Source organism: Bos indicus, chromosome 15 (genome assembly GCF_029378745.1).
Source record: "Bos indicus isolate NIAB-ARS_2022 breed Sahiwal x Tharparkar chromosome 15, NIAB-ARS_B.indTharparkar_mat_pri_1.0, whole genome shotgun sequence".
NCBI lineage: Eukaryota > Metazoa > Chordata > Mammalia > Artiodactyla > Bovidae > Bos > Bos indicus.
This window is the reverse complement of record NC_091774.1, coordinates 57,803,819-57,822,388: the sequence shown is the minus strand read 5'-3', so window position 1 is coordinate 57,822,388 and position 18,570 is coordinate 57,803,819. Positions and strand designations below refer to the sequence as shown.

General features: G+C 37.7%; 1 protein-coding gene across 1 annotated transcript in view; it reads right to left on the bottom strand.

The window, feature by feature from the left end:
* Nucleotides 1-1,960: 1,960 nt before the first annotated feature.
* The window catches only part of ANO3 (anoctamin 3), a 447,078-nt gene continuing 430,468 nt past the window's right edge, over nucleotides 1,961-18,570 (bottom strand). The window contains exons 25-28 of the mRNA XM_070803970.1: nucleotides 17,631-17,778; nucleotides 12,204-12,284; nucleotides 11,925-12,030; nucleotides 1,961-5,242 (exon numbers count right to left, since the gene is read on the bottom strand). Coding sequence (XP_070660071.1) covers nucleotides 5,060-5,242; nucleotides 11,925-12,030; nucleotides 12,204-12,284; nucleotides 17,631-17,778 — 518 coding nt within the window. The 3' untranslated portion in view covers nucleotides 1,961-5,059. The remainder of the gene's footprint in view (nucleotides 5,243-11,924; nucleotides 12,031-12,203; nucleotides 12,285-17,630; nucleotides 17,779-18,570) is intronic.

Below are 18,570 nucleotides of genomic sequence, written 5' to 3'. Positions count from 1 at the left end.
GAGGGGTATTGACAAAATAATTATAAAAATTTGCAGGCAGCTTAAATACCACAGGGGGGTTAGCTATCCACATGACAATCATTTTCGTGGGGAATCATCGAAATGGATCTCATTAAGTTTTGTTTTCAGCTAATAACTTTAGGAAATGTTTGTTTTCTGAAAAACAGAGCAAAGATAATGCTTTTCCCACAGAGAGAGAACTGAGAGCGAACAAATACCCTGAATAAGTCAATGACAGCATATGTATGAAAGTATCATCACCTTCCTTCTCAGGGAAAGATGTGAAGCTGAACCCACCTAGCTGACTGTCCTGTCTACTGTACAAGGCTCCCACTCTGGGGATAGTTATACATGGAACTGATGCTAAAGCTGAAACTTCAATACTTTGGCCACCTCATGCGAAGAGTTGACTCATTGGAAAAGACCCTGATGCTGGGAGGGATTAGGGGCAGGAGGAGAAGGGGACGACAGAGGATGAGATGGCTGGATGGCATCACCAACTCGATGGACATAAGTCTGAGTGAACTCCAGGAGTTGGTGATGGACAGGGAGGCCTGGTGTGCTGCTATTCATGGGGTCTCAAAGAGTTGGACACGACTCAGTGACTGAACTGAACTGATACATGGAACAGTTGCTTTTTTTTTCCCTCAAGAAGAATGTGCTCCTCAAGGAGCACACGTTGATACCATCATAAAGTATAAGGCAGGAGGTATAGATGTCTTTTCCTTAATGTGATGGTCTAAGAAATTGGATCTGGTCTCAGATATGAGTCTCTTCTCCCAATCTGCCTGCTGTCATCTTACTTTCCTGAAAACATGTCTTGTGGATGTGGCTAGGATGCAGTGACTCTAATATCTGTGTTCTCTAGAAAGAAAGCCATTTAATGTGGTCATGGGTGTCGTTTCCGAGATGAACACAGCTGACAAGCACTCTTGAAGGTACCTTAACACCACTACAAGTATGTGAATCCTAGCTAGCGAGAACCTACACTGATTAGTGATTCAAGCGCAAGTCAAATCAGTCTTCAGACTATGTTTTGTTGACACATTTCATTTTGAATAGAAATGTCTATATGGGAATGCCCTCCTTTCCACTAGAAGCTGGGTTTTCTAAGTCACTCCTAAAATGTTTTCTTTTCAGCTACTGAGGATAACAGGAAGGATATGAGAGGTTCACTGATGCTCTGGATAAAACTTACAATTGTTTTCAGAGCTTGTTATAATACTGAGATTTGGGGGAAAATAAAAATATCGGATGAATGTAACAGGATTGAGTTAGGCATATCTCACAGAGAGTAAGTGCTCACTGTTTTTTACAGAATAAAATGAATTCCTAGTCCTGTGTGTTGATGCACCCACTCTCTCTCTCTCACACACACACACACACACACATATACACAAACACATCATACTCTGGGCTTATCTCCCTGTTACCAACTGATAGACTAATCAATTCAGCCTTATCAGTTAAGCAACTCTTTGCACAACCTGGATTTTCAATTTGCCCCATCAAATTGAGAAAAAAATGGGCCATTTGGTGGCTTCTTGTTGACAGCAGGTTCAATTTGTCCTCCTTCGTTGGCATGAATTATAATCTCTGCTAAACTTCCTGTTCTAAGGAGATTTTAATGGCAACTGATAGAGTCAGTGCAAGTGTCAAAAAAGGAAAGAAAGAAAATGCTTCTACGTGACAAGATCAAGCTCCTCCCATCTTTGCTAACACAAAGCACTATTAGGATCAATGTGGTACTCCATCTGCATACCATATGAGGAAATGCCTTGATGATGATAGTTTATTGGAAGACAAAGAGTCAAAACTTTTCAAGTGTGGAGAAGGGCCCAAAGAAAAGGAAACTCTTGCCTTGGAGAACTAAAGAACGTGTAATCCCCTCTTCCCATACACACTCAACAAATCCCAGCATCAAATTTAGAAAACAAACAGGATTAAATTAACATGCATATTATAGAAAAAATACCATCTCACATGAAAATTTATTGAGTGAAAAAGATTCCTTTTCATCGCATTCTACAACAGATTGTGCTAAGAGTCATTTTGGAAGAATATGCAGCATTCAGAAGTTGTATCTCCTCATGCAGTCACTCAGGCACATTTTATCTCAAAGTGCGTGCACGGACTCAGACAACTGCAAACAATTTCAGCTATAACCTAGAGCGATTTTCCACACACTGTACAATGAAAATGCTACAGCCTGGCGCAACTTGTCAAGGCTGAGAGCATGCACATACATGTATATATTAGTTATCTGCTTGAAAAGACAACAATTTAGAATAAGAAAATATATAAGCAGCATTCATGTAATACAGAATTCCTGAGAATAGTGTGTTATATAAATCTTTGAGAAATAATTCGTATTCATACGAAAACCATGATATAAAATATTTCTCTCAACTAAAGCTGAGTTGTCTAAAACTGATATACTGTGAGGGGCTGTCAATATTTTGCTGTCAACGATGATGGAAGATATAACTAGATTCTACTGCATTGCTTCACAAAAGGAGAATTTCAGATAATGTTTTTCATTGTTTCTCTGTTTTTCCATCGATTTCAAAAATATCAGAGAAGGCATTTCCTAAATCAATGTATCATAATTTTTATTAAAAATACCTTTTTCTTTTCATTTATTCCTGCTAGGTAATCAATATGATTTTATATGGTTATATAAAAATAACTCAGAAAGAGACAAATTCTCAAGGGCTATCTGTATTCTTTACTATAAGGCAAATGGTTTTGCCTTGTGTCCCTAATTGCAAAAGGACATAAATGTCAGGTTCTTTTATGTCTTCAATAGGCATAGAGAGTATTTATCCTCAGGCATGAGTATATATTTAACAAACAAAGAAAAGGAAATGCAGATGCTACAAAATGGAAGTATTTAAAGTTTCTTTGTGAAATTAGTACAGTTAGTTACTGTGAATAGGCAGGTGGCAGAAACAAAACCTCTCTGGAATCTGAGGAAGATTCTGGAATCTGAATGGAAGAATTCCTTGAGACAAGGGAATGGGAGGGACATTTAGAGTCTGAAGTTCTTCCTCTTGCTCAGAATAAGAGGGCAGGTAGGGAAGTAAGTATTTTTGACAAAAATCAACCAACCACTGTGATTTGTTTATCTCTGGAGAGAAAGAAGGAAAACTAAAATAAAACAAAACAAAAAACACTTCATTGTTAAAATTTTTTAAATAGTGAAGAGAAACTTTATGATTTTTCTTGCTAGAGAAACCCTTGCATATATACAAAGTAGTTTTATTTCCACAGGTCTTTATAAATTTTGGAAATAACTGTAGCTTTAAACGGCACACAAAACAACCACATATGTGTATGAATGCATGATTACATATGGGCTTCTCTAGTGGCTCAGTGGTAAAGAGTCTGCTTGTCAATGTACGAGATTTGGGTTCGATCCCTGGGTCGGGAAGATCCCATGGAGAAGGAAATGGCAAACCCTCCAATATTCTTGCCTGGAGAATCCCATGGACAGAGGAGCCTGGCAGGCTACAGTCCATGGGGTCTCAAAAAAATGGGCATGACTTAGCAACTGAACCACCACCACCACGACTATGCATGCCTAATCCCATTCCCAGAAGAAGAAAATTGAGATTAGTTTTGTTTTGCAAGAAAAAGTGTCTTGATTTCTACTATATATTTTCTTAATTCAACTCTTCTCTTTCTTCCCATCCTGCCCCCATAGTTTATGCCTCCACCAGACTTTGTTTGAATGCCTCCTCAACACAGTCTGTGAACATTCATGCTCACAGAGTTCAGAGAAACAGCAACTCCACAACAAGCAAAAACAATGTCTTTCACAATTAATTTGACTTTGTTTCTAGTGAGTTTTCAAAAATAAACCAAATCAATCTACCAAAGAAATAACAGAAAACTCCCTTCAGTGATGAAGAGAAAGTAAAACTCAAAAAAATGTGTTCTTTTACAAATAATATAAATTTATATTCATGCATTGTTTTCATCAGCTCACGAGCAAGAGTGCACATTGTTGGAAAAGCTTACATGTTGCAAAGCATCTGGCTTCTGTTTTCCTGAATAAACAAGCTACAGTGGAATATTGTGTAACTGGTCTCAGAGCTGCATGAATTGTATTAATAACTTGGGTTCCATATTGCAAGGTGCAAAGGTACAAGGAAAATCAATATATTTACAGCATTTCAAGTTATTCTGTGAGAACTGTAATAAATCAGGGAGGTGGAAATTAAGTATACTAGAAAACAGCCTTCCACAGTAAAATATGGATTCATTATCTTCTAAATGATATGAGAATGAGCATCCATATTTTATAACAATATGACTCCATTGGCCTTTAGTAAAGGAGAAAAAAAGGCAGTGAAAGTGAATCTGCTAGTGATAAAACAGATTGGAATGCAGCCAATGCAATAGAGTATTATTTCAATGAATGGTATTCTTTTTGGAGTCTTAGATTTTTGGTTTGACTACTGAAGTTGTGCAACTCTTCAACTGCATAGTCAGTGAAAAACAACATGAATTTCCTGTGACAGAGATCCAAAAATCCCAGCAGGAAACAAAGGAAATTCTTATAAAACAGTAACTTGAAGGGACGCAGAGTTCTGGCAGCAAAGGCAATAACTAATTTGTCATTTCTTGGTAAGTAGCTCAACTCAACCTAAGGTTCCAAAGTCAGATTAGTGTGCACATGAGGACCACATGATACTTTAAGTCATGCCTGACTTGTGTACATTTACATGGAAATCTGTCATTAGAAACCTCATCATCACCCTCCCTCGTATACTGTGTTGATGGAAGGTGGAGGTTTCCAAACACACAACTCCCTGAGGCTGGTTCTGAGAATTAGACCCTGGCTTCCTGCACTCTCAATCTAACCATTTTTTAAGGTCATGAGCCATTTTTCTTCTTCCCTAGACGACTGGATATTTCAAATCCAGAGATGGCTATGATGTATTTCCAAGTATCATATTATACATGTGGTTTGCCAGGTATGCCTTCCTCTTAGATCCCACCTAGAATTATAATTTGCCACTAACGGTATTGCCCCCACTGGGCAACAGATCCACTAAGGCCATTCATGGTGAACAGGGTGACCACTTTTTCTCCGCTGCTGTTGCAAGTGTTCTAGTTCAGCCTCGTACATCATTTCTTGGACTAAGTACTTCTCCCGTCTTATTCGGTCATATAGGTTCTTTGGTACATCCGGAATCAGGTATGCGATGAAAGACTTGATCCCAAAAACAAGGTGCTGAAAGTTTAAGAGGAGAAAGTACATTTTCAACGATTCTGAAATGCTAATTATAAAACAAAATAGTAATGAACAATGCTGTGTTTGCCTTACATTCAAGCATCAGAACTCGGTATGTACCATCTAGAATATTTTGGGAATATTTTGGAGATATCCCAAAACTATATTGGGGATACATTTATTGCCTTCCATCTAATAAGTATTACAACAAAAACGTGTTGATGTCACTTTACAAACACTGAATGAATCTGACATGCACACCCATAAAACCCTTATATGCTATGCAATACTGCTATGATATGCATTGTCATACATGGATAAGAAAGACCATACGCAGGGAAAATTCCTGCTTTATAAGATGTTATAAGACACAGTGTATGAACCACACAGAATACAGTGAAGCTGTGAAGCTGAATTTGGACTCAACCCCCAGCATACACATTTTTCAGAATTTCTACTCTATTAAAATCATATATTATTATAACTGCTCTAAAATATCTTATCTTTATCAACATTTATTCTATGATAAAATATATTATACTAAAATAAACTGATAAAAGTATTGCATTAAAAAAAGCAGGAACAAAAATTAAAGGGTAATATGCCTGTGATTAAAAGTACAGATGCTGAATGAAATTGCGTGTGTTTGAATCTCACTCCAACACTCTTAGCTGTGTAACCTTATACAAATCACTTATGTTCTCTATGTCTCAGCTCTAAAATGATGCTAATATTGGTATCTTTTAAAGGTTGGTATAAGAATTAAAAGAGCAAATGTATGTGAAAAGTTCAAAGGGGTGCCTGGTACAGTATAAGCACTGCTTAAATAGTAACTTCAACTATTATAAATGAATCTTTTTTCTTTTCCCATGAATAATAGGTCTTTTAATTTCTCATTAAAAAAAATCTGATTGATGGAGTTAGGATGATCTGTAGAAAAGAACCCATTCACTAATTTAAATTGTAACAAATGTTTCTAATTTTTACTTCTGTGCTCTTGAGTCACATTGATTAAAAAAAAAAATCTGATTGATAGAGTTAGGATGATCTGTAGAAAAGAACCCATTCACTTGAAGGACTTAGGACTTAATCTCTATGTGGAAAGGAAAAAGGTACTTTTAACTGGGCTTGCTGTACGTGTCCAGGGAAACAGCACTGCATAGTAAATCATAGAAATGCAAGTCATACTTTCCCATAGATAAGCAGATCAAGAGTTTCTTTCCCGACCAAATACTTGATATTCACAGAATAGGCAGCAATGTGACTCAAGAGCACAGAAGTAAAAATTAGAAACATTTGTTACAATTTAAATTAGTAAGTAGGAATATGCTCCAAGTCCTATGTGGTTCAGTCACTCTGTCATGTCTGACTCTTTGTGACTCAGGACTGCAGCATGCTAGGCTTTCCTGTCCTTCACCATTTCCTGGAGCTTGCTCAAACTCATGTCCATTGAGTTGGTGATGCCATCCAACCATCTCATCCTCTGTCGCCCCCTTCTTCTGTTGCCCTCAGTCTTTCCCATCATCAGGATCTTTTCCAGTGAGTCAGCTCTTCACTTCTCAAAAAGCCAAAATATTGGAGCTTCAGCTTCAGCATCAGTCCTTCCAATGAATATTCAGGGTTAATTCCCTTTAGGATTGACTGGTTTGATCTCCTTGCAGTCCAAGGGACTCTCAAGAGTCTTATCCAGCACCACAGTTCTAAAGCATCAATTCTTTGGCACTCAGGCTTCTTTATGGTCCAAATCTCATATCTGTAAATGACTACTGGCAAAACCATAGTTTTGACTATATGGACCTTTGCCTGCAAAGTGATGTCTCTGCTTTTTAATATGCTGTCTAGGTTTGTCATAGCTTTTCTTCCAAAGAGGAAGCGTCTTTTAATTTCATGGCTGCAGTCACCATCTCCAGTGATTCTGGAGCCCCCAAAAATACAATCTGTCACTGTTTCCACATGAAGTGATGGGATCAGATGCCATGATCTCCAAGTTGTATACAATGGTAATAAATGAACCTACAAACTGATTCTCAGAAATTGATATGCAAGGATGGCTTAATACTAAAAAGGAAATCTTTTTTAAGTTAGATTTTAATATCCATTTATCAAGGCACTCTCACAACCAGTAACAGATGACAATTTTCTTAAAGTGATAGAGTTTACCTTAAAAAACCTACAGCAGATAATATACTTTAAAAAACCAGAAGTGTTTCCATTGAAGATGGAAACAAGACATGGTTGTTCACACTGCTGCTATTCAACATCCTATTGGTTTCCAGCTATACAGTAAGGCAAATAAAAGCAATGAAACTTTGGAATTCAAGACAAAAACTGTTGTTATTTGCAACTGGTATTATCACTTGAAAAGACAATTCACCAGATTTACCAGACAGAATACTAGAACTTAAACAAGGAGGTATGATCATCTTAAAAACATTATTAGTATTCCAGCAAAAATCAAGCAAATCATGTAAGGGAAGTTTAGATAGCATTCATAACAGCAATAAAAAATATCTATAAATTTTCTAGAAATTAAAAGGGAAAAATAAGCAAAAGAATATTTAAAAATCTATTAAAGGAATAGAACAATTTGAATAAATTCCACATTCATTAATGAAACAACAGAGATTTTGTAAATAAGTCAGAATTTGATTTCTACAAATGTAATTCTAACCAAAGTCTTTGCTCAATATTTGAAGGAACCTGAAAAACAGTTTATATGAATGACTAATAATTCCAACTAGCTATGATAATTTTTTAAATTAAGAGAAAATGTGGCAGGAATGGAAGGTCACTTGCTTTGCTGGATATGAAATATTTAAATATTGCATTTATATAGTGCAATAGTGTTCCAGTTACAGAGTGATAACTCAAAATACTAAGGTCAGAGATATACCCGTGATAATATAGGAACTTGAAATATAACAGAGATGGTTTTACAAGTCAGTGGATAGATAATAGATTATTCAGTAAATTGCAGTGCAAAAATTATTTTACTATATGGAGAATAAAAAAATAACTTTTTCTTTCAGACCCTATAAGAACTCCAGGTATCTTAAAGACATGTGATAGGTAAAACTATAAAGTTAATAGTAAAAATGTAGTAGAATACCTTTTTGAATTGGAGATAAGGAAAATGTCTTAACTAAGCTATGCAGAATAAGCACACACCATGAAAGGTAAACAGTTATGGGCTTGACCACATCAAAATTGAACATTATCTGTTTACAGGTAAGACTAATAGGTTGTGGACAAAAAATGACATCTGCTATGTATATAACTGGTGAAGATTAATACATAAAATAGATAAGGAAATCATAAAATTTGGTTAACAAATACACTGGAAAAACAATCCAAAATGGATCAAAGTTATAAGACACACACAAAAAAAGGAAGCCTCAATGGCTTTCTAGTACTAAAAGTGATGGTCAGTGTCATTATAACAGGTTATAACAAAAAAAGTTAGAGCAAAATATTACCTTACTCTTTTACAACTGCAAAATATTAGAAATCAGATACTATGAAAATCTGGTGGAAATCCAGGAGAATTTTGAAGAGCACTCTGTCGGTATTATTATACATGAAACCAAGTACCCATACAAACTAACAATTCCACACCTGAGTAAAATACTCCTTAAAAACCCTTAATGTGTTTATAAGATAACATGTCCTATAGTCTTAATAACAGACACAATGAGGTAGAGAATTATTGTAGGTCTAGAAGGCAATGGCATCTCACTCCAGTACTTTTGCCTAGAAAATCCCATGGACGGAGGAGCCTGGTAGGCTGCAGTCCATGGGGTCGCTAGAGTCTGACACAACTGAGCGACTTCTCTTTCACTTTTCACTTTCATGCATTGGAGAAGGAAATGGCAACCCGCTCCAGTGTTCTTGCCTGGAGAATCCCGGGTACGGGGGAGCCTGGTGGGCTGCCATCTCTGGGGTTGCACAGAGTCGGACACGACTGAAGCGACTTAGCAGCAGCAGCAGCAAGTACCTATCGTACGGTACGTATGGTATTTAATTTTGATGAAATATCATAAGTAAAGAAAATAAATTACAGATCTCATGGATAGATGTCTCTCTAGATCTGAAAAAGTACAATGGCAAGGGATAAAATGAATTATTACATAATACCATTGAAGTAATTCTGAAAAATAGTACTTAAAGTAATACTACACACACACACACACACACGTATATATTTATAAACAAACATATATTCAAATCAAGATGTGGAGCATCTTCCACAGAAGAAGACAGAGTGGGTGCTTATGGAGGGAGCGGGTAGCAGGGAATGAAAAGAGAAAAAAAAAAAAGAGGGAATCATTGGTGTCATGGATCCATGATGGAAGGTTGCTGGTAACTGAGGCATTTAATTAAGTTCTTCACTGTATCAGGCTGGCTATATTTTAAGCAAGGCAATGATATTGTAGCTTCTCTAAATTTCTTAACAGGACTACAATCTAGTATTACTGTATCACTCTGATCATCAAAATCTGTGCAATTTTTATAAAAGTGTTCTCAGGCATAAATTACTGAATTATTTGTATGCTTATACAAATACACATGGAGAAGGAAATGGCAACCCACTCCAGTATTCTTGCCTGGAGAATCCCATGGATGGAGGAGCCTGATGGGCCACAGGCCACGGGGTTGCAAACAGTCAGACACGACTGAGAGACTTCACTTTCACTTTCACAAATACATATGATTAACTATAATTAGAGTTGATTGTTCAGAAGATAATCTCTCCATCCGATGAACAAATATGGGTTCTTTTGTTAGATTATGAAAATCATTCTTTCCTTTTCAAATTTGGTTACTATGGTGCTCATAACTAAGTTGAAGTACAGTTGATTTATAATGCTGTGTTAGCTTCAGGTATAAAGCAAAGTGACTGACTTATATATATATACATATACTCTATTTTTTCAGATTCTTTTACCTTATAGGTTATTATAAAATATTGAATATAGTTTTCTAAGCTATATAGTAGGTCATTTTTTGTCATCTATTTGATATATAGTAATCAGTTCAGTTCAGTTGCTCAGTTGTGTCTAATTCTTTGCGACCCCATGAATTGCAGCACACCAGGCCTCCCTGTCCATCACCAACTCCCGGAGTTCACTCAAACTCATGTCCATCGAGTTGGTGATGCCATTCAGCCATCTCATCCTCTGTCGTCCCCTTCTCCTCCTGCCCCCAATCCCTCCCAGCATCAGAGTCTTTTCCAATGAGTCAACTCTTCGCATGAGGTGGCCAAAGTACTGGAGTTTCAGCTTTAGCATCATTCCTTCCAAAGAACACCCAGGGCTGATCTCCTTTAGAATGGACTGGTTAGATCTCCTTGCAGTCCAAGGGATTCTCAAAAGTCTTCTCCAACACCACAGTTCAAAAGCATCAATTCTTTGGCATTCAGCTTTCTTCACAGTCCAACTCTCACATCCATACATGACCACAGGAAAAACCATAGCCTTGACTAGACGGACCTTTGTTGGCAAAGTAGTGTCTCTGCTTTTCAATATGCTATCTAGGTTGGTCATAACTTCTTCCAAGGAGTAAGCATCTTTTAATTTCATGGCTGCAATCACCATCTGCAGTGATTTTGGAGCCCAAAAAGATAAAGTCTGACACGGTTTCCACTGTTTCCCCATCTATTTGCCATGAAGTGATGGGACCAGATGCCATGATCTTCGTTTTCTGAATGTTGAGCTTTAAGCCAACTTTTTCACTCTCCTCTTTCACTTTCATTAAGAGGCTCTTTAGTTCTTTTTCACTTTCTGCCTTAAGGGTGGTGTCATGTCATATTTCTCCCGGCAATCTTGACTCCAGCTTGTGCTTCTTCCAGCCCAGCGTTTCTCATGATGTACTCTGCATAGAAGTTAAATAAGCAGGGTGACAATATACAGCCTTGACGAACTCCTTTTCCTATTTGGAACCAGTCTGTTTTTCCATGTCCAGTTCTAACTGTTGCTTCCTGACCTGCATATAGGTTTCTCAAAAGGCAGGTCAGAAAAAAAAAAAAAAAGGCAGGTCAGGTAGTCTGGTATTCCCTATTCTTTCAGAATTTTCCAGTTTATTGTGATCCACACAGTCAAAGGCTTTGGCATAGTCAATAAAGCAGAACTAGATGTTTTTCTGGAACTCTCTTGCTTTTCAATGATCCAGCGGATGTTGGCAATTTGATCTCTGGTTCCTCTGCCTTTTCTAAAACAAGCTTGAACATCTGGAAGTTCACAGTTCACGTATATACGTATATGTTAATCCCAAACTCCTAATTTATCCCCCTCTTTCTCCTTTAGTAACCATACATTTGTCTTCTGTCTGTGAGTTTGTTTCTGTTTTATAAACAAATTTATTTGTGTCACTTTTTTACATTCCACAAATAAGTGGAATATATTTGTCATTCTCTGTCTGGCTTACTTCACTAAGTGATAATATGTAGGTCCACCGTGGACCTAGAGATTATCCTAGTTTTCTGATATAAATACTCTTTAACTTACATTATTCAGCCCTTGCCTTTTTTGTACTTGTCACCATGGTTTCGTTGTATTTAAATCTTTTACAGGTACATAGTCAGCTCCAGTTTTGGAAGTCAGTGAGAAACTGAGTTCAAAGAAACAATTAATGTATCAGTTGGAAAAGTGTTTATCTACAGTAATTTTATCAGCCTGTGACTAACCTCAAACACAATAATGAAGGCCAATCTAGCAGCGAGGATATGCCAGTACTGGAGGGTGAATTCATAGGGTTTGGAACTCCAAGGAGGACCTCTGTAGTCTCGGTACCTAAAATCCACAAAAACAGAGTTTGGAGAATAGAGATCAAGATGTGAAGATCCCAAATATTCTTTATTTGCCAAAACTTCAAAATGACAATTTCAGTGTTCCCATTAACATGTTGAATGGAGGAGATGGAATGGTGAAAGCAAAAAGAAAAGACAGCTATAATTTTTAAGTACCTGCAATACCCAGATTTTCCTATGCCAAGTTCACTCAGGTCAAAGAAGGATAGGCTATTGTTGACATATCCTGTTAAACAACTGAAAAGAAAAGAAAGCATCATGTGACTCAGATTCATAAATTTCTAATCCAACTCCTTCATTACAAATGATGGGATTTAGTAAGTGCTGTTATGCCATTCATTCTATTTATAAACTCTGAGCAACTCAGCTCTCTGATTCTATTCCCTGACTCACTATACCTGTGATTATACCTTAATGAGACTGACTCTTGCCTGTGATTTCCCTGCAATAGTTTCTGTCTTGCCCTATCACTTGACTTATATTTTGTTAAATGTTCACTATGCAGTGGGTGGATTTCCCTGGTGGCTCAGACAGTAAAGCGTCTGTCTGCAAAGCAGGAGACCCGGGTTCGATCCCTGGGTTGGGAAGATCTCCTGGAGAAGGAAATGGCAGCCCACTCCAGTATTCTTGCCTGGAAAATCCCATGGACGGCGGAGCCTGGTAGGCTACCGTTCATGGAGTTGCAAAGAGTCGGACACGACTGAGCCACTTCACTTTCACTTTCTTTCATGCAGTGAGCATTGTGGTTATTTCATATGCATTGAAATTACATAAATATACTTTTATAAATATACATATATATACATGTTACAGTATTTGGATAATTATAATCAAGCAGCCAGTTGATAAAAATGCTTATTTGTGATTTATTAACTTATTCAATTTATATTTGAGGACCTAAAATTTGTTAGAAAATTCTAGATACTTGGTATTCAACAGTAAACAATATAGGCAAAATTCCCTACCCTGATGGTTCAGTATTAAATTGTAATCAGGGTCAAATTTTACAATAACTTTAGAAGCTTATTATTTCCATCATGTGGATTAAAAAAACTAATATTTACAGAAACTAAATGACTTTCTTTAGTATTATAATTCTCAAAATTTCTGGTTTCAGATACCCTATACATTTAAAATAGGCATTGAGGATCTCAAGGAGCTATTTGCATAAGGGCAACCAGGTAGAATTAGTGGTAAAGAGCCCATCTGCCAATGCAGAAAATGATAAGAGACACTGTTTCGATCCCTGGGTTGGGAATATCCCCTAGAGGAAGGCATAGCAACCAACTCCAGTATTCTTCCCTGGAGAATCCCACGGACAGCAGAGCCTGGCAGGCTACAGTCCATGGGGTTGCAGAGCTGGACACGACTGAAGTGACTTAGCATGCAAGCATGCGTATCAATTGATATTTACCACATTAGAAATTGAAAGAGAAATTTAGAAAATATTATGTTAACTCGTTGTAAATAACTATCAAATCCATTCAAATAATATAAAAACACATTTGAAAAATATATGTTCCAAAAGAAAAAATTGGAGTGAGAGATGACACAGATTTACATGTTTGCAAAATACCTTAATATCTGCCTTAATAGAAGACAGCTAAGATTGAAAGCAAGAAGAGAAGGGGACAACAGAAGATAAGATGGTTGGATGCCATCACTGATTCAATGGACATGAGTTTGAGCAAGCTCCAGGAGATGGTAAAGGACAGGGAACCTTGGTGTGCTGCAGTCCACAGGGTTACAAAGAGTCAGACACGACTGAGCGACTGAGCAACAACAAGATACTCATGTGTGCTCCATCGTATCCAACTCTTTCGACCCCATGGACTGTAGTCCACCAGGCTCCTCTGTCCTCGGGATTTTCCAGGCAAGAATTCTGGAGTGGGTTGCCATTTTCTCCTCCAGTGGATCTTCCTGACTCAGGGACTGAACCCAAGTGTCTTGGGTCTCCTGCATTGGCAGGTGGATTCTTTACCACTTGAGTCATCTTGGGATACCTGCATTAAATCTGTTGCAATGTGTTGTTTTTGTTGAAGGTTAAGTAGAAAATCTGGCCTCATACAGATTAACTAGTTGGAAAAAGGAAGACTATTTTAATATTTCAGATAAATGTTAGTATTTTTCTTTGGTATTCCACCAAAGCCCTACCTATGGTAATGTCTCAAGTTTTTGTTGCAATGTGGAATCTTAAAGTTTCAATGAACTTTCACATAAATTGTTTCATAGCAGGTCTATCTTGTACTCTGAATTCATCATTTATCCAAGCACGATTCCGTGATATCAAATAGGGGCCATTTGGAGAATATCTTTTCCAAATGAAAAGATAAATCAGGGGTCCTCAACCTCTGGGCCACAGACTGGTACCTGTCAGATCGGCAGCAGCACTAGATTGGAAATAAAGTGCACAATAAATGTGATGCACTTGAATCACCCCAAACCATCCCTCCTCTCCCAGGTCTTGAAAAACTGTCTTCCACAAAACTGGCCCCTGGTGCCCAAAAGTTTGGGGACCGCTGCTTATGCAGATATCCCATATATTGATTTATTTTTTACTGAAGACCATGAAAAAGCACAACTGTTAATATCACCACTGATTTTTATCAGAAAAAATAAATACTGGGAAACTCTCAAGCCCCACAAACATTCTTGATTATTTTCCTTAAAATGACAAGCTAGTTTTGTGCATTTTATAAAAGAGTGTTTGCTAAATACCCAAGTCTGAATACTCATAGTTTTTTTGGTAATTGTTCTTTGTCTGGCAATTGTTGAAAAAAATGTTGGTTTGGTATGCAGCTCCAGCAATCACACAGGTGCTCTTCTGTGACACTCCCATCACACTTCAGGATATAGCACGTGTGCTTCATGCACACTTCGTGTTTTGTCAGATAGAATATTGAGAAGACATTTATTCAAGGGTAGAGGCTTGATACAATTGATAATTATTACGCTGCATCCAAGATATTTTGAAATGTCTTTGTTGTTCAGTTGCTAAGTCGCGTCCAGCTCTTTGCGACCCCATGGACTGCAGCGCGCCAGGCATCCCTGTCTTCCACTTCTCCTGCAGTCTGCTCAAACTCACGCCCATTGCGTCGGTAATGGTATTCAACCATCTGAAATTTCGTACTGGCATGTTAAAAATGGTGACTGTAGTGAGAAATACAGTCATTACTAGTTTGTTTTTGGTGCCACTGCTTTGAGTGATGCAAAGCTACCCCAAAATTTTATCCACCAGTGCTTTTGTACCATATGTGCAGACTTCAATGTGGTAAAAAAAGCAAATAGTATCTTAGTATTATTATGAAAATAGTATTGACCTCATGAACACTGAAGAAGACATGCAAGCCACAGACTGAGAAGCTGTCTGGAACATAGTGTTGTTAGAGCTTGGATTTGAGTGCCCATTTATCTTATTCTAAACCTCCAAATATTAATTATAGGGTCCCACTGACTTCTCTCCCCTCCCTGTCCATCCTAGACCTCATAATCTATCATTTCAGCTGCTCTCTTGCCAATATTCTCCTCTCCACTGCCACCTTGTCCTTTTGCCCTCTTGCTCTGGAAATTTCCAATCTGAATGACGGTACTCCAATTTAGCTGCTAAGCATATCCAGAGAAAATTAAATACAGGTAGCCCTTGAGAATGTGTGGTTTCAACATCACATAAGTCCACCACATGTCTCCTTGAAATGATTCTGCATCCCTAGTCACTGCTTATGGAGAAGGGCTCATATGCTGACTAAGTGAAAAGTCAGGACTGGAATGTAAAGCAGCTGGTGCCCAGCCAGTCTCATTCTCGCCTGCCACTAGGTGGCGGTAAAGACACTAACGAATAATGCCTGTGAGGAAGAGGGCTGCGAATTGTGCTCCGTATTTCAAATCTTTAAAGTCTGCTTCTAGACCATTTTGAATTAAGAAAAAGGGGACTTTGTGATTTTTCACTACTAACATTAAAACCTTTTTTTTTTTTTTTAGTGTTTTGTGTTTTACAGTTCATAAAATGTTACCTCAGACATCATTTCTGAAACAAAGGTCCAGACTGATGAGGTGCCTTTTAGTAAGAAGCAAAGTTAATACTTAAGTCTAGGGAGTTTGACTTCAAGTCAAAAATCTCTTGGGAAAAAAAAAAAAATCTCTTGACAAGACTCTAAAATATAAAATAAAATCTCATGTCTTTATTACCTCTCTTTGAAAAATTGAGATGTTTGTTTGTGTTCAGAAAGGCACTGCAATGTTCTGAGACAAATTAGTTAGCTCATCAGCAGAACTAAGAGCTGATGTCTTCCTAACCAGGACTCGGCCTGTTGGGGCACAAGTCCTGTATCCAGATAAGATGCAAGCCCAGAGCTGCTCCTGAAGGGAGGAGAGGCAGCTTCTCCTAGTACTACTAACCACTTACCACTACTTTCAGGCCTAAAGCTACCCTCTAGCTAAAAACTCCAGTTTCTCTCTGTCGCCAAGTGCAGCACTGCCTTTCATTCTTCCCTAACACACATTTTCAAGAAGGAAAGATCTGGAAAGTCCATGTCCCCTAAGGCAATGGTCCCATTAATAAAAGGAGAAATTTTGTTCCCCAGTGACCATTTTGTGATGATTGGAGACATCTGTGGTTGTCACAACTCGGGGAGCAGCGAGGTTGCTTTTGACATCCACTGGGTAGAGGTCATGGGTGCTGCTAAACATCGTAAGATGCACAGGATGTCCCCTCCTCCTCAAAAACAGAATTATCTGCTCTGCAGTGTCAGTAGTGCAGAGCTCGAGAAACCCTGGAGGTGTTGATTTAAATTTTAACGAAAAAGAAAAAGGAGGCAGATCTAGGGTATCCTTTTCTGCATCCTTAAAATCTCTAGCAGTAAATTCCTTTAGAAAAGTCTTTTATATAGCTGACAGTTTCTTTATATTCTGCATCTCCTCACAAACTAGTTTAATTCCCTTCAGTGATCCGATTAACTATTATGGGCCTCAATTTCCTGATAGGTCAGTTGGTAAAGAATCCACCTGCAATGCAGGAGACCCCGATTCAATTCCTCGGTTGGGCAGATCCGCTGGAGAAGGGATAGGCTACCCACACCAGTATTCTTGGGCTTCCCTTGTGATTCAGAGGGTAAAGAATCTGCCTGCAATGTGGGATACCTGGGTTTGATCCCTGGGTTGGGAAGATCCCTCGGAGAAGGAAACAGCTACCCACTCCAGTATTCTGGCCTGGAGAATTCCATGGACTGTATAGTCCATGGGGTTGCAAAGAGTTGGACAGACTGAACAACTTTCATATCACTTCACTTCATAGACAGAAAATTACTGGATGATTTTTAAGGTCTCTCCTGGTTTTAAATCTGACTTCTAAATACATTATAACGTTTTTACCATTTTAATGCCAGTGATGAATTTACACAGAAAGTCATAGAGAGACTCTAAAATTATTTTCTGTAAAACCCTGTTGTGCTTTTTATCCCAGTTGATTTCATCTAATAAACATAGAAACACAATGATCAGAAACATTACCCTTAATGGTCACAGAACAAAACTGCCCAGTAAGTTCTGTTTAATGACAAACATAAAATGTGTAAAGTTCAACCTTACCTTTCACTATATTCAAAATGAGTTGCACAGGGGCCATATTTGTATTCATAGACAAAACGTGGGATGTAATCAGATGTTATAGCAATTACAAATGCATTAGTGATCACAGCCAATATACCAATTCCTTCAAGAATTCCGTACCAGATACCTAGTAGGAGAAAGATAAAAGACAGTGAATAAAAATAAAAAAAAATAAATAAAATCCTCTAGTTTTCCAACCTTTAACTTGGAACAGATGTTTTAGTTATGCTGGAACCAAGTATTGTGAAAGGTTAGTTGCTCAGTTGTCTCTGACTCTTTGGGACTCCGTAGACTATAACCCACCAGGTTTCTCTGTCCATGGAATTCTCCAGGCAAGAATACTGGAGTGGGTAGCCATCTCTTCTCCAGAGGATCTTCCTGACCCAGGGATCAAACCCAGGTCTCCCACACTGCAGACAGATCTTTCCTGTCTGAGTCACCAGAGAAGCCAATGTTGGAACCAAGCTCTGTCCATTATTTACTTTCTAAGGATGGTATATATCTCACTACAGATATTACAGCTACTGAATACTTTCTATAGAGAGGAGGAAGATCCCATCTACAGAGATTTGAAAATTAGAAAATTGCTGGAATTGGTTTTTATTTTTAACAATGAGATATGGCATAGCTGCTTAAGATTCTTCAAAGCCTATATATAGAACTTGATTAGTACTAAAACCAATAAAAATATAGTAGTACTTCATTGTGTGAACCCCAAAATATCTGCATTCACTATGAGTTTTGCCTTTATCTTTGTCAAAAACATTTTTGATGTAAAAATATTAAAAAGTAAAGCTAGTTTAATGTCAAGATCTGGAAATCACTGGTTTCTTAAGAAGTAGAAAATGTCAACCAATCTGGCATTACATAGATACACCAAACAGGCTTTGAAATTGTATATCGTATCAACAGACTATTG